We start from the raw sequence: 13279 nt of genomic DNA, 5'->3' as shown, positions 1-13279 counted from the left end.
GTTCTCTCCTTTTACCAGAGTGAGTGAAAGGGGTTGCACTTGTGTCATTAGGGTGACAGCTGCTCTTTACCCACTGAGCCATCTTGCCAGGCTCCAAAGTTTACATTTTTTATGTATTTAAGCTTATTAAATTTTCTCGTTATTCTAGAAACCTTCATTTTTTTCTCGACTCCTACTTGGTCCATTTTCTCAGACACACTGAACATTTTATTTTCTGTATCTTGTGACCTCTTAAATGGGATCCATATAATAACCTCCTTGGTAAAAGTTCACTTTATAAGTCTTAGCAATTGGGAACTAACAACCAGTATTATTTGCTTGGTTAATAGATGGTTGAATAGGTGAATTAATGAGTAAAGAGGGAACCCATCGGCACATGGGTGGATCTCCATGAATCCTGGGTTATTCATAGCTCGGACACTCTCAAAGAAATGAGTGTATGTAGAGTTCTGTGCATCCTCTATCGGGCGCAAGGAAACTCGTAAGATTGTCATCACAGACATTCAGAGTTTTAGTTTTGTTTCTGTTGCTGTAACAATCTGAGGTTGGGTGTCTTATAAAGCTTAGTTTGAATTATCTCTAAGATCTGGGATTGCATCTCCCTGGTTTCTGGTGAGGACAGTTTGCTGCTTCACACATGGTGGACAACCTGAAGAAGCATCTGTGGGCAAGATCACACAGGAAGTGAAAGAGAGAACCAGAAAGAGAGCAGAGGAAGTTGAAAGTGGTTAGTAATAAACACTCCCATGGTAACTAATGTGGTATCATGAGAGCAAGGGCTTACTACCTGTGAAAAAGTTATGAACCCCTTCTAATGAATGACTCACCTCTTAAACACCTCACTATCTTTCAACCAATTTTTGACACAGATTTCCCAAAGAACAAGTGGTCTGTGAGCCAGAGCCTGAGACTTGCTTAGTGAGACACAGATGAGAAAGCAGCACCAGAGATTTCTTCCCCTCTAGATTAGCTGTGCTGAGGAGAGAAAATCAAATTGCTATTGCTGGCAATGGTTTAGAATGTTCACTTCAGTGGCTCTGTCTTCTCAGGTAGGCAGGAAACTTGTATTCCCGGGTACAAGTAGATGTGTACAATAGATATATTTCTATTAGAAAATTAAAGAAGTTGTTATTTACAATCATTTATTTAGTGCCCAGTAAGAATAACATTACCTAAGATTTGGACACACACACACACACACATATTAAATGCTTTACCATACTAAACACATTACAAGTAATATTGCTCTTAATTTGTTAAAAAAAATCTGTGAGGCAATATTGCTTTTCTAATGCTGGAGAATAGGGAACAGAGTCTGAAGGACAGTAAATATCACAGTGGTAGAAGACGGACTCACGTTCAGCTGTGTTCCCTACTCAGCGTGCTTCCTACTCTGCACTCCAAGTTCAGGTGGGGCAAAGGCAATGAGGAATTCACTGTTTAGATGTAGTGATATAGAGGACACTTCGGCAGTAAGTAAGGACAACCAGCTGCAGGCCATCTGGGAAATTCTTCTGTAAAAAGTGTCCAGGGATTGAAAAGTTAGTGTTGACAAAGTTCAACAGACACCAGCTATTGGCCAATGCATTCTTGTGGGAGGTGGGAATACATCAGGTTTCTTTCAAGAACTTTCATACCACGAGGTTCCTTAGTAGAGTTACAAAGTTTTTGACTCTAGGTTATTGTGCTAGAGGTAGATGCTAGGCTAATCCCAGGCCATTCATAGACCTACCCATCTATCCTTACCTAAATTGGAGAGTGACATCCACAAGCAGTTGGCACTGATAGGTGGGAATGGATTTTGAGTAAGAACAAGGTCAGTACATAGACCATGGTCCCTAAGGCAGTCCTGCCTGTTCTCTGGCTTGGCTGTTCAGTAGCTTCTTGAATAAATTAGCAAAACAAGTTGTATTCTTCTAAGTTCTCCATTTGTTTCAACGGCTTTGGCCATGTTCCATATCAACTTTCACAGGGCCTCCAAAGATGCTTACTTACTGATGGATGGGGATGGGCCAGTTTGGCAGAGGAAATGGCCAGGAGCAAGTATCAGAAACAAATCAGGACAAGTAGAATTGGAGATATCACAAGAGGTTTGGTATCTGTTAGATTGTAAACATCAAGGATGTTATAGGAGAGGAGGGATCGTCAACGAGTAGAGAGAACTGTGGCTCTGAGAACCTGGACTTGAGGTGGATTTGATCTGCTATACATTCTGTTCATTTCTGCAGGATCCTAAACATAATTAGAAATTGATCTATCGTTAGTTGTAACTGAGAGGTCCTGTTTTCTTTTGTTTTTTTTTTTTGTTCGTTTGTTTGTTTTTTGTCCCAGGTTGCCTTCTGAATGCTGGGATTCAAGCATGCACCGCCACTCGATGCTGACTTAGTAGGCCTCAAAAAAAAAAAAAAAAAGAAAAAGAAAATCATCTTTGAACCTCACACGCTAAAGTAGCATGCTAACTACGTGGGTGTGTGAATTTGTTTTCTGACTTAGTTTTGCGGTGATAAAATCCTTGATTTTGATCAGATATGAACTGTTATGAATTACCTATGTTTAAGCATTGCCATTATAACTGGCTTCCATGCAAATCTCATTTCTTTCCTGCTTTCCTTAGAACTCTTGATAAAACTTTACAACACAGGGAAACGCTCTGTGACTCTTCAGTTGTACAGTGTTGATAAGTGTTTTTTTTCCAGGCTTTTTTTTTTTTTTTTTAAATAGAGTTTAACTGGGAATATTAACTCTCATTTCCATTCCGTTCTTGGCTTGTGAGCCCCAACAGTCCTGCAGTTTCCAGAGGTCCTCACAAGCTAATCTAAGCCTTGCCCTCCTCCCACCTGCAGGTAGAGTGACTACAAGTCCCGGGAAGCGCCGCGCTCACACCCAGAGTGAGGCGGATCTCTGCAGTGACGTCACCGAGCCGAGGCGGGGCAGAGGGGCGGGCCTGGAGGTGCCGGAGCGCCGTGGTGCTGATGCAGGATGGCTGAGCGCGCCGGAGCCCGGGAGGTCTGAGCCGGGCGGGGATTGCTCCCTGAGCATCGCCTAGTCCGCCTGCCGCGTGGTCGCGGGCAGGTGAGCCAGGGGCGCAGAACCGGGCTGGAGGTCAGCAGCAGGGCCGCCCTGCTGAACCGCTGCTCTCCTTCCCGGCGGCGCTGCCCGGCACCCAGCGCAGGCTTGCGATGACCTGCTGAGAAGCTGCGGGAGACGGCCTAGCAGCGGGCAGCGGTTGGTTCGCGGCCTCCTCCGTGGCGCTGCCCAGCCGTGCCCCCCACCCCATCCCCGTGCTCCCTCCTGCCGCGGCCCGAGATGGCGGATCCAGCCGAATGTAGCATCAAAGTGATGTGCCGGTTCCGGCCCCTCAACGAAGCGGAGATCCTCCGCGGGGACAAATTCATCCCCAAATTCAAAGGCGAGGAGACGGTAGTGATCGGGGTAAGTGGCCTTGGTGTCTTGCCCTCCTCTGGCTTTGCACCGTAGCCTGAGTAGAGATCTTCCGGACGCTACCTCGGACATCCCAGTGGGGCTGGGCTCGCGGGTAGACCGTAAGAGAGCCCTTGGCCGGTGACTCCCTCTCGGCGGTGGTGGCGCGGGGTGGCGGGGGAGTGCGAGGTCCGCCATTGTTCGCGGGTGGGGGCTCGGGTGGGCCTATTGTTCCCACTCTCGCCGCCGCGTGAGCAGTGTTTCGGCTTGCCAGCAAGTAGGGATGCCCAGGCCTTGGTCAAAGTGTATGCTCTACAACCCACAGATGCATCTAGGCATTCCAGGGTTCGATTTGTCTCAAGACCTTAGTTAAAAAAGGTAGGGAGAAAAGGCGCAAGAAAAACAAAATCCCCTGGGCCTTCCATAGGCGGTTTCACCTTGCTCCCTTGTGGAAGGTGAGGGGGTGCTCTTGGTGTCTCTGGGCGGTCTCTTATGTTTCCTGCTTCCTGTCACCCCAGTTGTCCTGGATTTGTGCTTTATCTGCTGGACTCCCTTCTTCCCCAACCAGATCCTTTCTCCCTAGTGTCTGCAGATAGCCTCGTATGCTTCGTTCTAGATGGAGAGAAGATTCTAAATCTGCTAAGAGAGGGAGTTCCCAAATAACCCCTCTGTGTCAAGAGCAGAAGTTACTTAAGCGATCCAGGGTCTCTCTTTTGATCACCTTTCCCCACCTTCCCTCCCACATTGCTTCCTCCAACTTAGCTCCCTCTCTGCAGTCTGGCAATAGGAGGGGATACTCCCTTATAGTTCTTAAGGGAATGTACCAAAGGAAATAAACTAGTCTTGTCCGCGCCCCCTTTCTTAGCCTGCTCTCCCTAGAGTGTGTGTGGCCCACGGTGCCCTCTTTGTATTCGAGCCGCGTGGAGAGGGATTGAGTTAATATGAGCCTCTACGTCCCCACTGGTACGTTCCTGGCATCCCGCTCCAGGCTGCTGATGCAGCCTTCCCGTTTCCAGCATTGATTAAGTGATGTCATCTCCATCACTGAGCATGCTCGGACTACCCCCTCCCCCAACTCCCCCCAGTGACTGTTGTATTTAGGTCAAGTGATTGACAGGTGACAGCTTTCTGAGTGTATAGCTAGAGAACACCTAACCTTTTTCAAGCATGAGCCCTGCGGTTCTTCACTCAGTCTGTCCCCAGCATCTTTGGCAAGGTTATCTGCTGCAGCCACTGCAAAGGTCTTGGACCAGCAGGTGCTCCTGGTACTGCTAGGCGGGTGTTTTCCACCATCCTGCATTAGAGGCCAAGCCTTGGCCTGGGGGCTTCATCTTGTATTTTGTCTAAGAAGGCGCCTCCTCCCACCCCCTGCAGAGTATGATTTCTTTCCTCTGGGTTTTCAGTTATAGGAAAAGACATACCTCTGAATGCTCTGTGGATGGGCAGCCACTTACTCTGATATCTGACCTATGGGGAAGGAAAGGGATTTCCTCTCCTTTGCTTAGGGTTAACTTGCAGAAAAGATGTCTGCTACAATTATTGATGAGGTAATTCTATACTTCTTGGCATATATGGGTTAGTGATATATCCATGGCCGACTGGAGCTAGGGTTACAACTCCTAGCCTGAGATCCCATCTTTGTCTGATCTGCTGTTTCCTCACTGAGGTGTGGTTCAATCAGAGTGGCAGTTGCTAGGGACTTCTAGTCCCTCCCTCTTGGCTTGAAACAATTTTTAAAGTAACAATTGCTCAGTGCCTGAAAATGTTCTGGTGACCTTGTGTTTTGTTTTGTTTTATTTTGTGTGTTTGTTTTTGTTTTCTCTCCCGATGCTTTAAAGGGCCTGAAGTTCTTCTCATACCTAATTCTTCTTCACTCTCCATCCTCTGCCTTCTCCCCCACCTTCCTCCTCTTCTACAAGGAACAGTGAAGTAGAGTAATAAATTCTCTGTTGCAAAGAAGAGATTCTTAACTTTAGTACTATTACTATGAGTATATGCTTTTTTTCTCCAGTCTATGTGTACACAAATAATACTAAGTTAAAACAAGCAGACACAAACATTTTAGCAAAAAGTTATGGATGTGAATATATGTACCGCACTTAAATTGTAAGGTGATTTTTCCTCATCCTATTACTTTAATTTACTGAAATAAGGCACCATATAGAAAAACATTAACAATTATTCTGATGACTTTTCAAAGAAACAGGCATTTTCTAGATGTTAGAGATTTCTCCAGTGTAACCGTCAGACCCCAACACCCCAGAGTAACAATATTCTGATTTCTGATATCACACATTAGTTTTGCTTGTTTTTTTTTCAGTGTAAAACCCTACAATAGGTTGTCTTTTGTGTTTCTGTCAACGGCATTTCAACATTATGCTTGTCAAATTGGTCTTGTTTGTAGTGTACCATATGAATATGCCTAAATTTACTTATTTCTTAGATATTTTTCAAGAGGGTCTAGCTTTGTAGTCCAGGCTGCCTTTGACCTCATGATTCTTCTGCTTTAGCCTTCACAGTACTGGACTTACAGGTGTGAGCCACTAAGCTCAGTAAGTAGCTTTGGAGAGATAGTTGGCCTGCGTCCATTTGGGGGCTATTCTGGATGGTGCTGCTATGAACCTTGCTGTGTGCATCTTTTGGTTGATGAATATATAGACCATAGACCAGACCACTCTGAGATAATAAGTGTTAAGATTTGTGTTGGCATGGCCTTAGGACCCTTCTTACTAATTATTTATGCAGATGTGAATATAGCCTGTCAGAATGTGGAATGCCCCCAAGGTGACAGCAACATGCATGGCTCAATTTTAGGCAGAATTGATCTCAGTGGGTACATGGTAAGGATGTCCAAAGAATGTGGAACTTAGAACCTCCTAGAAATCTCACTTTCAGTCTCAGCAGACACAAGTAAAGGAGGACATTTGGTGGAGTTCGCTGTTAGTTCAGGTCAGAAACCTGGAAGTTCTTAGTTTTGAAATAGAGAATATTTGTGCCCCCCCTTAAAGTCCTGTTTAGTTCTTATTGAGTTGTACATCAAGAGAGAAAGATTGTCAGGTGGAATTTCTAGGTTTCCCTTTAAGGAAATGTGCGTCTTGGAAGAGTCTCCTTACCATCCGTGTGTTCTGTTTGGAGCTTTCATGTAAATCCTTCCTCCTCCGCTGCTCCTCTGCCCTGACTTTTCCATCCACAAACCCTGTCTCTTTACTTGGAACGAATGGTATTGTAGTCCTTATTTTCCTGTAGCTGTGATAGAATGCCATGACTAAAAACTTTCCGTGAGAGTATTTTTGGGCCCCTGGTTCCAGAGGCAGAGTCTGTAATGGCAGGGAAGCATGAGTGCAGTCAGCTAGAGCAAGAAGCTGAGCGAGCACCTCCTCTAATACAAACTCAGGCAGAGAGACCGAACCAGAAGTGAGAGTGAGGCTCTAACTGGCTCTCAAAGCCAGTCCCCAGTGACTACTTTGTCCAGCAAAGCCACACCTCCAAAATGTTCCATAACCTCTGTAAATATCCCTTCCAACCAGAGACCAAATATTCAAATACATGAGGCTATAGGGGACATTTCTTATTCAAACCATTGCATTTGTTTTGTATTTGACCTCACATGTTTTCCCTTATATTATTATTAGTTTTATTACATATGTAGTGATATTGTCAGCTCCTGTAGAGATGAGGACCATCCAGCTTTTGCTCTAGGGGCTTATCCATAGATGATATGGCAGCGTTTATTGATCTCTGTTATCCTGGGAACCTTTAATATATTTTTTATTGTATTACACACACACACACGGCCAGAGGTGTCTTCCTCAGTTGTTTTCCATCTTATTTTTTGAGGCAGAGTCTCTCACAGAACTTTGAGTTTGCCCATCTGGCAGGACAGGCTGACCATAGAGACAAATGCCTGCTGTTACACCTGCCGGCTTATGTGGGTACCAGGGGGTTTAAGTTAGATCTTAATGTTTGTGCAGTAGGCACTTTCCTGACTCAACTATCCTTCCCGTCTCTTCTTTGTTATAGTAACTTACCTCACTGACTTAATTTTATAAGCAGGATGTGGGAAATAGTTAAAGTAAACAAATGCTCTGAGAACATTAATTATACGTAAAGGGCTATAAAAAAATTGGAGGAAAAAAATACTGTGTTCGGCTTGTTGAAAATTAGGAGAGCTACTGATTCTGATGCTGAGCCAGAGTGGGAGGGGAGGGCTTATGACTAGAAAATGTCCTTTTTCTTGTATCACATTAAGTCTTCAGAGAAAATTACTGCATTTAGAGGATTTCTTAGAGGACACCTTCATTATCTGCTAAAGTCCTGGTGAGTCATTCATTACTGAGGGCTCTGCCCCTCGGTTGTGAAGCCCCTGTACTGATGGGAGATCTCTGGGTTGGCCAGTTTCTACTGGTTCTTTAATACGGCCTTTTCCACCTCAGTTTCTTCTCGTTGGGTATTTCTGTTTGTACCCCTGAGAATGTAGGCCTTGCTACACATGGCTACTTTCCCCCCGAGACAGTGTCATCTGAGAGCCTTGGAGTCAGTCACAAACCCAGAACAGGCCATGGGTGAGGAAAGTGACCTTGGGAATTAGGATGGCCAGAAAAGGAAGGTATCTGACAGAGCCTGGAGATTAAGGTTGAAGAGAAGGGACAGTACTTGAGAATTGTTCTTTTGGTCCACTCTATTTATTCACCTTTTAAAGTAGGAATTAAAAAACTACTCAGCACTAGACCTTTGTTAAGAATATTGTTTTAATTGAAAACAGTGTTTGATGTCACCTCCTTTCAGTTCAGTAGAAGGCTGCCATGACTTTAGAGGCTGAGCAGAACCCAGGTAATTTTGTCAGTTTACACAGGTCAGAAACCCAGTGGTGGGTGTTTTCTCCATCTTGAGTCTCTAAGAGTCCAAACTGACTGCTGGTGGGCAGTGCTCTGGCTGGAGGGTCTAGGCAGAAGCTATAGCTTTGCTCACTCAAAATTGGTGGCAGAAGTCAGTGGTTTGTAGGCCCACTCCATGATCATTTAAGATTTTCTTTTCATGTTGTTAGTTGATTAGTGTACTGGTTGGTTTTGTGTGTCAACTTGACACAAACTGGAGTTGTCACAGAGAAAGGAGCCTCCCATGAGAAAATGCTTCCATGAAAGCCAGCTGTAAGGTATTTTCTCAATTAGTGATCAAGGATGGGAAGGCCCATTGTGCGTGGTGCCATCCCTGGGCTGATGATCCTGGGTTCTATAAGAAAGCAAGCTGAGCAAGCCATGAGGAGCAAGTCTGTAAGCAGCACCTATCCATGACCTCTGCATCAGCTCCTGCCTCCAGGTTCCTGCCCTGTGTTAGTTCCTGTCCTGACTTCCTTTGGTAATAACAGCAATGTGGAAGTGTAAGCTGAATAAACCCTTTCACCCCCAATTTGCTTCTTGGTCATGATGGTTTGTGCATGAATACAAACCATGACTAAGACAATGAGCAAGCTTAATTCTGTGTACAAAGTCCCATTTATCATATCACATTAACTTATAATGGGGCTAGGGAGTGTGGGCATCTTTGAGGAATATTAATATGCCTACTATATAACACCTTACTAGGGTATAAAGTATTTTCATCAAAACAACACACACACACACACACACACACAAACTATTCACCCTTCTGTCACTCATTGTTTTTCCTCTCTGGAATTTTGCTTTTGCCAGGTTGTCATAAAATATTATGTCTTTTTGAGTCTGGATTTTTTCACTTAGCAACTCTTTGTGGTTTGTTTCTGTTATATATATATATATATATATATATATATATATATATATATATATACATGTTTGTCACTATTTTGCGTAATAACTTCTTATTGTGTGTATGGACATACCGTAGTGCTTATTTCATTCGTCTTTTGAAGGGCATTTGGATTGTTTCCAGTTGGTGTGATTATGATTCCCCTATAAGCTTTTGCATATAGATTTTGTGTGAGCATACATTTTTGTTTCTCTTGGTTGAATGCCCAGAAGTGGGATTGCTGTATCATTTGGTAACTATATGTTTAATTCTGTAAGAAACTGCCAAAGACTTTTTCAAAGAGGTTGGACCATTTTGCATTCCTGTCTAAAAGTGGTAACATTATAAGCCAAAGTTTTAAATAGCTTAGTCAGTCACTTTAAGTGCATACTAAACTAGTAGCGTCTCAATGTTTCAGTCCTTCGTCTCCTGTGCTCTAAATTCAGAGACGTTTTTAGTTCCTGAAAGTAGATTAGTAATTTTCTATAAAAAATGCCATGTAAGATCAGAGTGCACAAACTCAGGGGAGTAGTTATAAGCTGGCACACACTTTTCAGGGGGGCTCACTGTTCCTGGAGAGGAATACAGTTGGTGCTTCATAATGAAAAGCTAAGTAGAGACAGCTACAAAGTCAGACAAAATTGAGTTCGGACACTGTCGTGGTTTGAATAGATTCAGCTCCCATAGACTCATGTGTATGAATGCTTGGCCCATGGGGAACTGTGGCCTTATTGGAGTAGGTGTGGCCTTGTTGGAGGAAGTGTGTCACTGTGTGGGTGGCTTTGAGATCTCCTATGCTCAAGCCATGTGCAGTATCACACATGGTCTTCCTTCCAATGCCTGTGGATCAAGATGTAGAACTCCCAGCTTCTTCTCATGCCACCATGCTTCCTATTGTGATGATAATGGACTGAACCTCTAAAACTATAAGCCAGTCCCAATTAAATGTGGCAACATTTGACTCTTTATAAGAGTTTCCTTGGTTACAGCAATAGAAACCCTAATGAAGACAGATACCCTAACAAGTAGAGAGAATTATCTAAAAGGGTAATAGGCTACTGAACTGGTCATCATGTGGCACAAAGAAAATGCCCAGTATTGATTATCTCCCAGGTTTCCTATCCCCTGTATAAATTCCCTCCTTTCCAGAGTTAGACTTGTTCCTGCAGGTTCTTGCCATCCTTTGGCTCTCCTCTGAACATCCTTCTTGCATCTTAGGTGTCTGTTCACCCCCTTCTTCTGTTTGAGTAGCCACTCTTCATCTTACTTGTGGAGGAACCTCGTGGTCCATGTAGTTACAGGCTCCAGTAGCAGCTTCTTTATCTGAGGCTATCATTCCCAAGACAGCAGGCATGTGTGTCTTCCCCTGCCGCATTGTAAGTTCCTTGGGCAGAGGTTGCTTGTTTGTGTATTCATGTATCTGTCTACTTATTTGTTTAAGTGATTTTGTCTGCTTTACTGTAGTTTGCATAGACACGTTGTAAATGTATTCTGACTGAAGTTGTTCTTTCGCCCAGCTTGGCAGTGAGTCTGCATAATGTTGATATCTGCGTTTCTTTAAATAACGGTTATTTAAAGGAGATATTCCTCTGTCTACCTGCATTCATATGGCCCAACTCTACATCTTAAGAATAATGTTTTCCACTCTCCATCCTACCTATTTAAAGTTTAACACTCCCCTATGTTTTCCTGTGATCCTTGCCTCATACTTCACCTGTGTATTATTAAAAAAAGAAAGAAAAGAAAAGGAAAGAAAAGAAAAGAAAAGAAAAGAAAAGAAAAGAAAAGAAAAGAAAAGAGCCTGCTTCCAAATGGTTTCTCTTGAGGTAAAAAAAAGTTTCCCAGATGGGTCCAATTCCATCTTATTTCTTCCTTTTTCAAACAATTAAAAAAATCTTATTTTTGTGGCTGAGAAAGCACACCCCTTATCCATTTATTGCACATCAACTAAATTTCTTTTAGTAGAAATTGTTACACATTTTTGTCATCATTTGTAAATGTGGAGAGAGTGGGAGCGAACAGATGAAATCCATTCCAGTGTCTCTAGCCCCAAACATATGTGGTCAGCCTGGGAGGGACGCCCAGATCTGACATCTCTTAGTGTGGAAATTGGCTGGCCTCTATTGAGTTCCAGCTTCCTCAGTTGGAAGACAGCGATGGTAGCAGTTCCCTTCGGGTTAGCGTGGTGTGAGGCACTTAATCCACAGACTCAGAGGCTGGTATTGAAGAAGCATTCAGAAATCATTTCCTATATGGGCCAACTAGTGGCTGCTTCTCTGTACTCCTGTGGGACCCACTCACCTTGGGAAACCACAGGTCTTTCAGAGCTTCTTGGTGTCTGCAGGAGGGACCCAGATGCTTCTGTGAGTTAGCCCACTGGCCCAGACTCTCCCCTCCCTCCAGTGGCTCTCAATCTTCCTAATGCTATGGCCCTTTAATACAGTTCCTCATGTTGTGGCTATCCTCAACCATAACATTGTTTTTATTGCTATTCATAACTCTAATTTTGCTACTGTTATGAATTGTGATGTGAATGTCTTTGTTTTCTGATGGTCTCTGGGGGCTATGACCCACAGATTGAAAACCTTCTCCCAGCTAGGCGGTGGTGGCGCACGCCTTTAATCCCAGCACTTGGGAGGCAGAGGCAGGCAGATTTCTGAGTTTGAGGCGAGCCTGGTCTACAGAGTGAGTTCCAGGACAGCCAGGGGTATACAGAGAAACCCTGTCTCGAAAAAAAAAAAAACAAAAAAAAAGAAAAGAAAAGAAAAAGAAATCCCAATCTATGTTCCAGCTGTGCTGTATCCTGTCTCAGTGACCCTTTCCCCTACGTCCAGCTTCTTACACCTCCGTGCTCCAGAGATGGCCTCCATAGCTTCCCTGCAAGCATCTAATCCCTTTGCTTCTGCTCCTTCAGCACTTCCTTGGGTACTCTGACCAGCCCTCCTTTCCTAGTCCTGTCAGTAAGGTAGGATTAGCCCTTTCTGTATATTTTCCCAGTCAGGCACAATACCTACTTTTCTCCCATTGGGCTGAAAACCATGTGAATGCCAGGAAAACATGCTTATTCATTCTGTTCTCAAGACCTGGAACGGTGCCAGGAACAGAGATGTTTAGCAGATGTCTGTGCAAAGGAGCCCCTCTTGCCAACCTGAGCCTGTGTTTATTTGCTTGGGACACAATCCTGACTTCTCTGGTTTTGGAAACATGTCTTTCCTGCCTTAGCTACATTCATGGTTTTGTTATTATCATTGTAACAATATGAATAGCGTTTCTCTGACCTGGGTGTGGTGGTATCCACTTGCAATCCCAGAACCTATGAGGCTGAGGCAGGAACATCTCCAGCCTGAGCTGCATAGTGAGATTCTATTACAGAAAGGAAAAAAATAGTTTTTAGTAGTTTTTGAGAGTGCTTTTAAAATATATACTCACTGAGAAATGTCAGATCATGAAAATCATGAAGGCAGCAAAAATAGCTCATTGTCACTGAGCAGGAAATACCAGTTAACATTTCCCTGTGAATACCTCTCCTTCCTGTATATTTGGTTTTAAAGCAGATTCTGTTTTATAGTGTGTGTTCTAGAATCCAGCTTACTCAGTGGCATAGTTCTGACATTTGCATTTTGAAGACTATGTATGATTTCAGTGTTTTCTAATCAATTAACTGCTTCGAACTGAGGGGTTTTCTCTATTTTCCACCCATTGTAAATGGATGTTATCCATCTCAGCCTACCAGCCTTCTTTGTGGATTTGCCCAGTTATTTTGGTAAAGTACATTTCTACAGTTGAGATGGAGGCATAAAGGTTAGCTCTGACTCTAGTGCGTCCTCAGTCTGCGGAAGGAGCAGCTTGGGGATGGAGAATCTTGTCCTGTGTCTTATAGTCTCACTTCCCTGCTTGTCCTGTGGAATTGCTGCCAGTTTGTCTCATCAGGCAGTCCTGTCTGTGCTAAATTAAATTCTTACCAGAGCATGTCTTCGTCATGCACTGTTAACCCCTAGATCCAGAGTGCAGCACTGTCTTCAGATTTTCAGTGTGAACCACTGGGCTTTGTAGGAGGTCTCTCGTCATTTTCAATATCCCAAAAGATGCTGTT

The 13279-nt window shown here is 43.8% G+C and overlaps 1 protein-coding gene across 1 annotated transcript in view; it reads left to right on the top strand.

Moving 5' to 3' along the window:
- The first annotated feature begins 3306 nt into the window (after nt 1-3306).
- The window catches only part of Kif5c (kinesin family member 5C), a 153369-nt gene continuing 143396 nt past the window's right edge, over nt 3307-13279 (top strand). The window contains exon 1 of the mRNA XM_028769180.1: nt 3307-3432. Coding sequence (XP_028625013.1) covers nt 3307-3432 — 126 coding nt within the window. The remainder of the gene's footprint in view (nt 3433-13279) is intronic.

The sequence above is a fragment of the Grammomys surdaster genome, unplaced genomic scaffold (genome assembly GCF_004785775.1).
Source record: "Grammomys surdaster isolate TR1022 unplaced genomic scaffold, NIH_TR_1.0 191, whole genome shotgun sequence".
NCBI lineage: Eukaryota > Metazoa > Chordata > Mammalia > Rodentia > Muridae > Grammomys > Grammomys surdaster.
The sequence above is the reverse complement of the archived record's forward strand: the minus strand, read 5'-3'. Positions and strand labels throughout refer to the sequence as shown.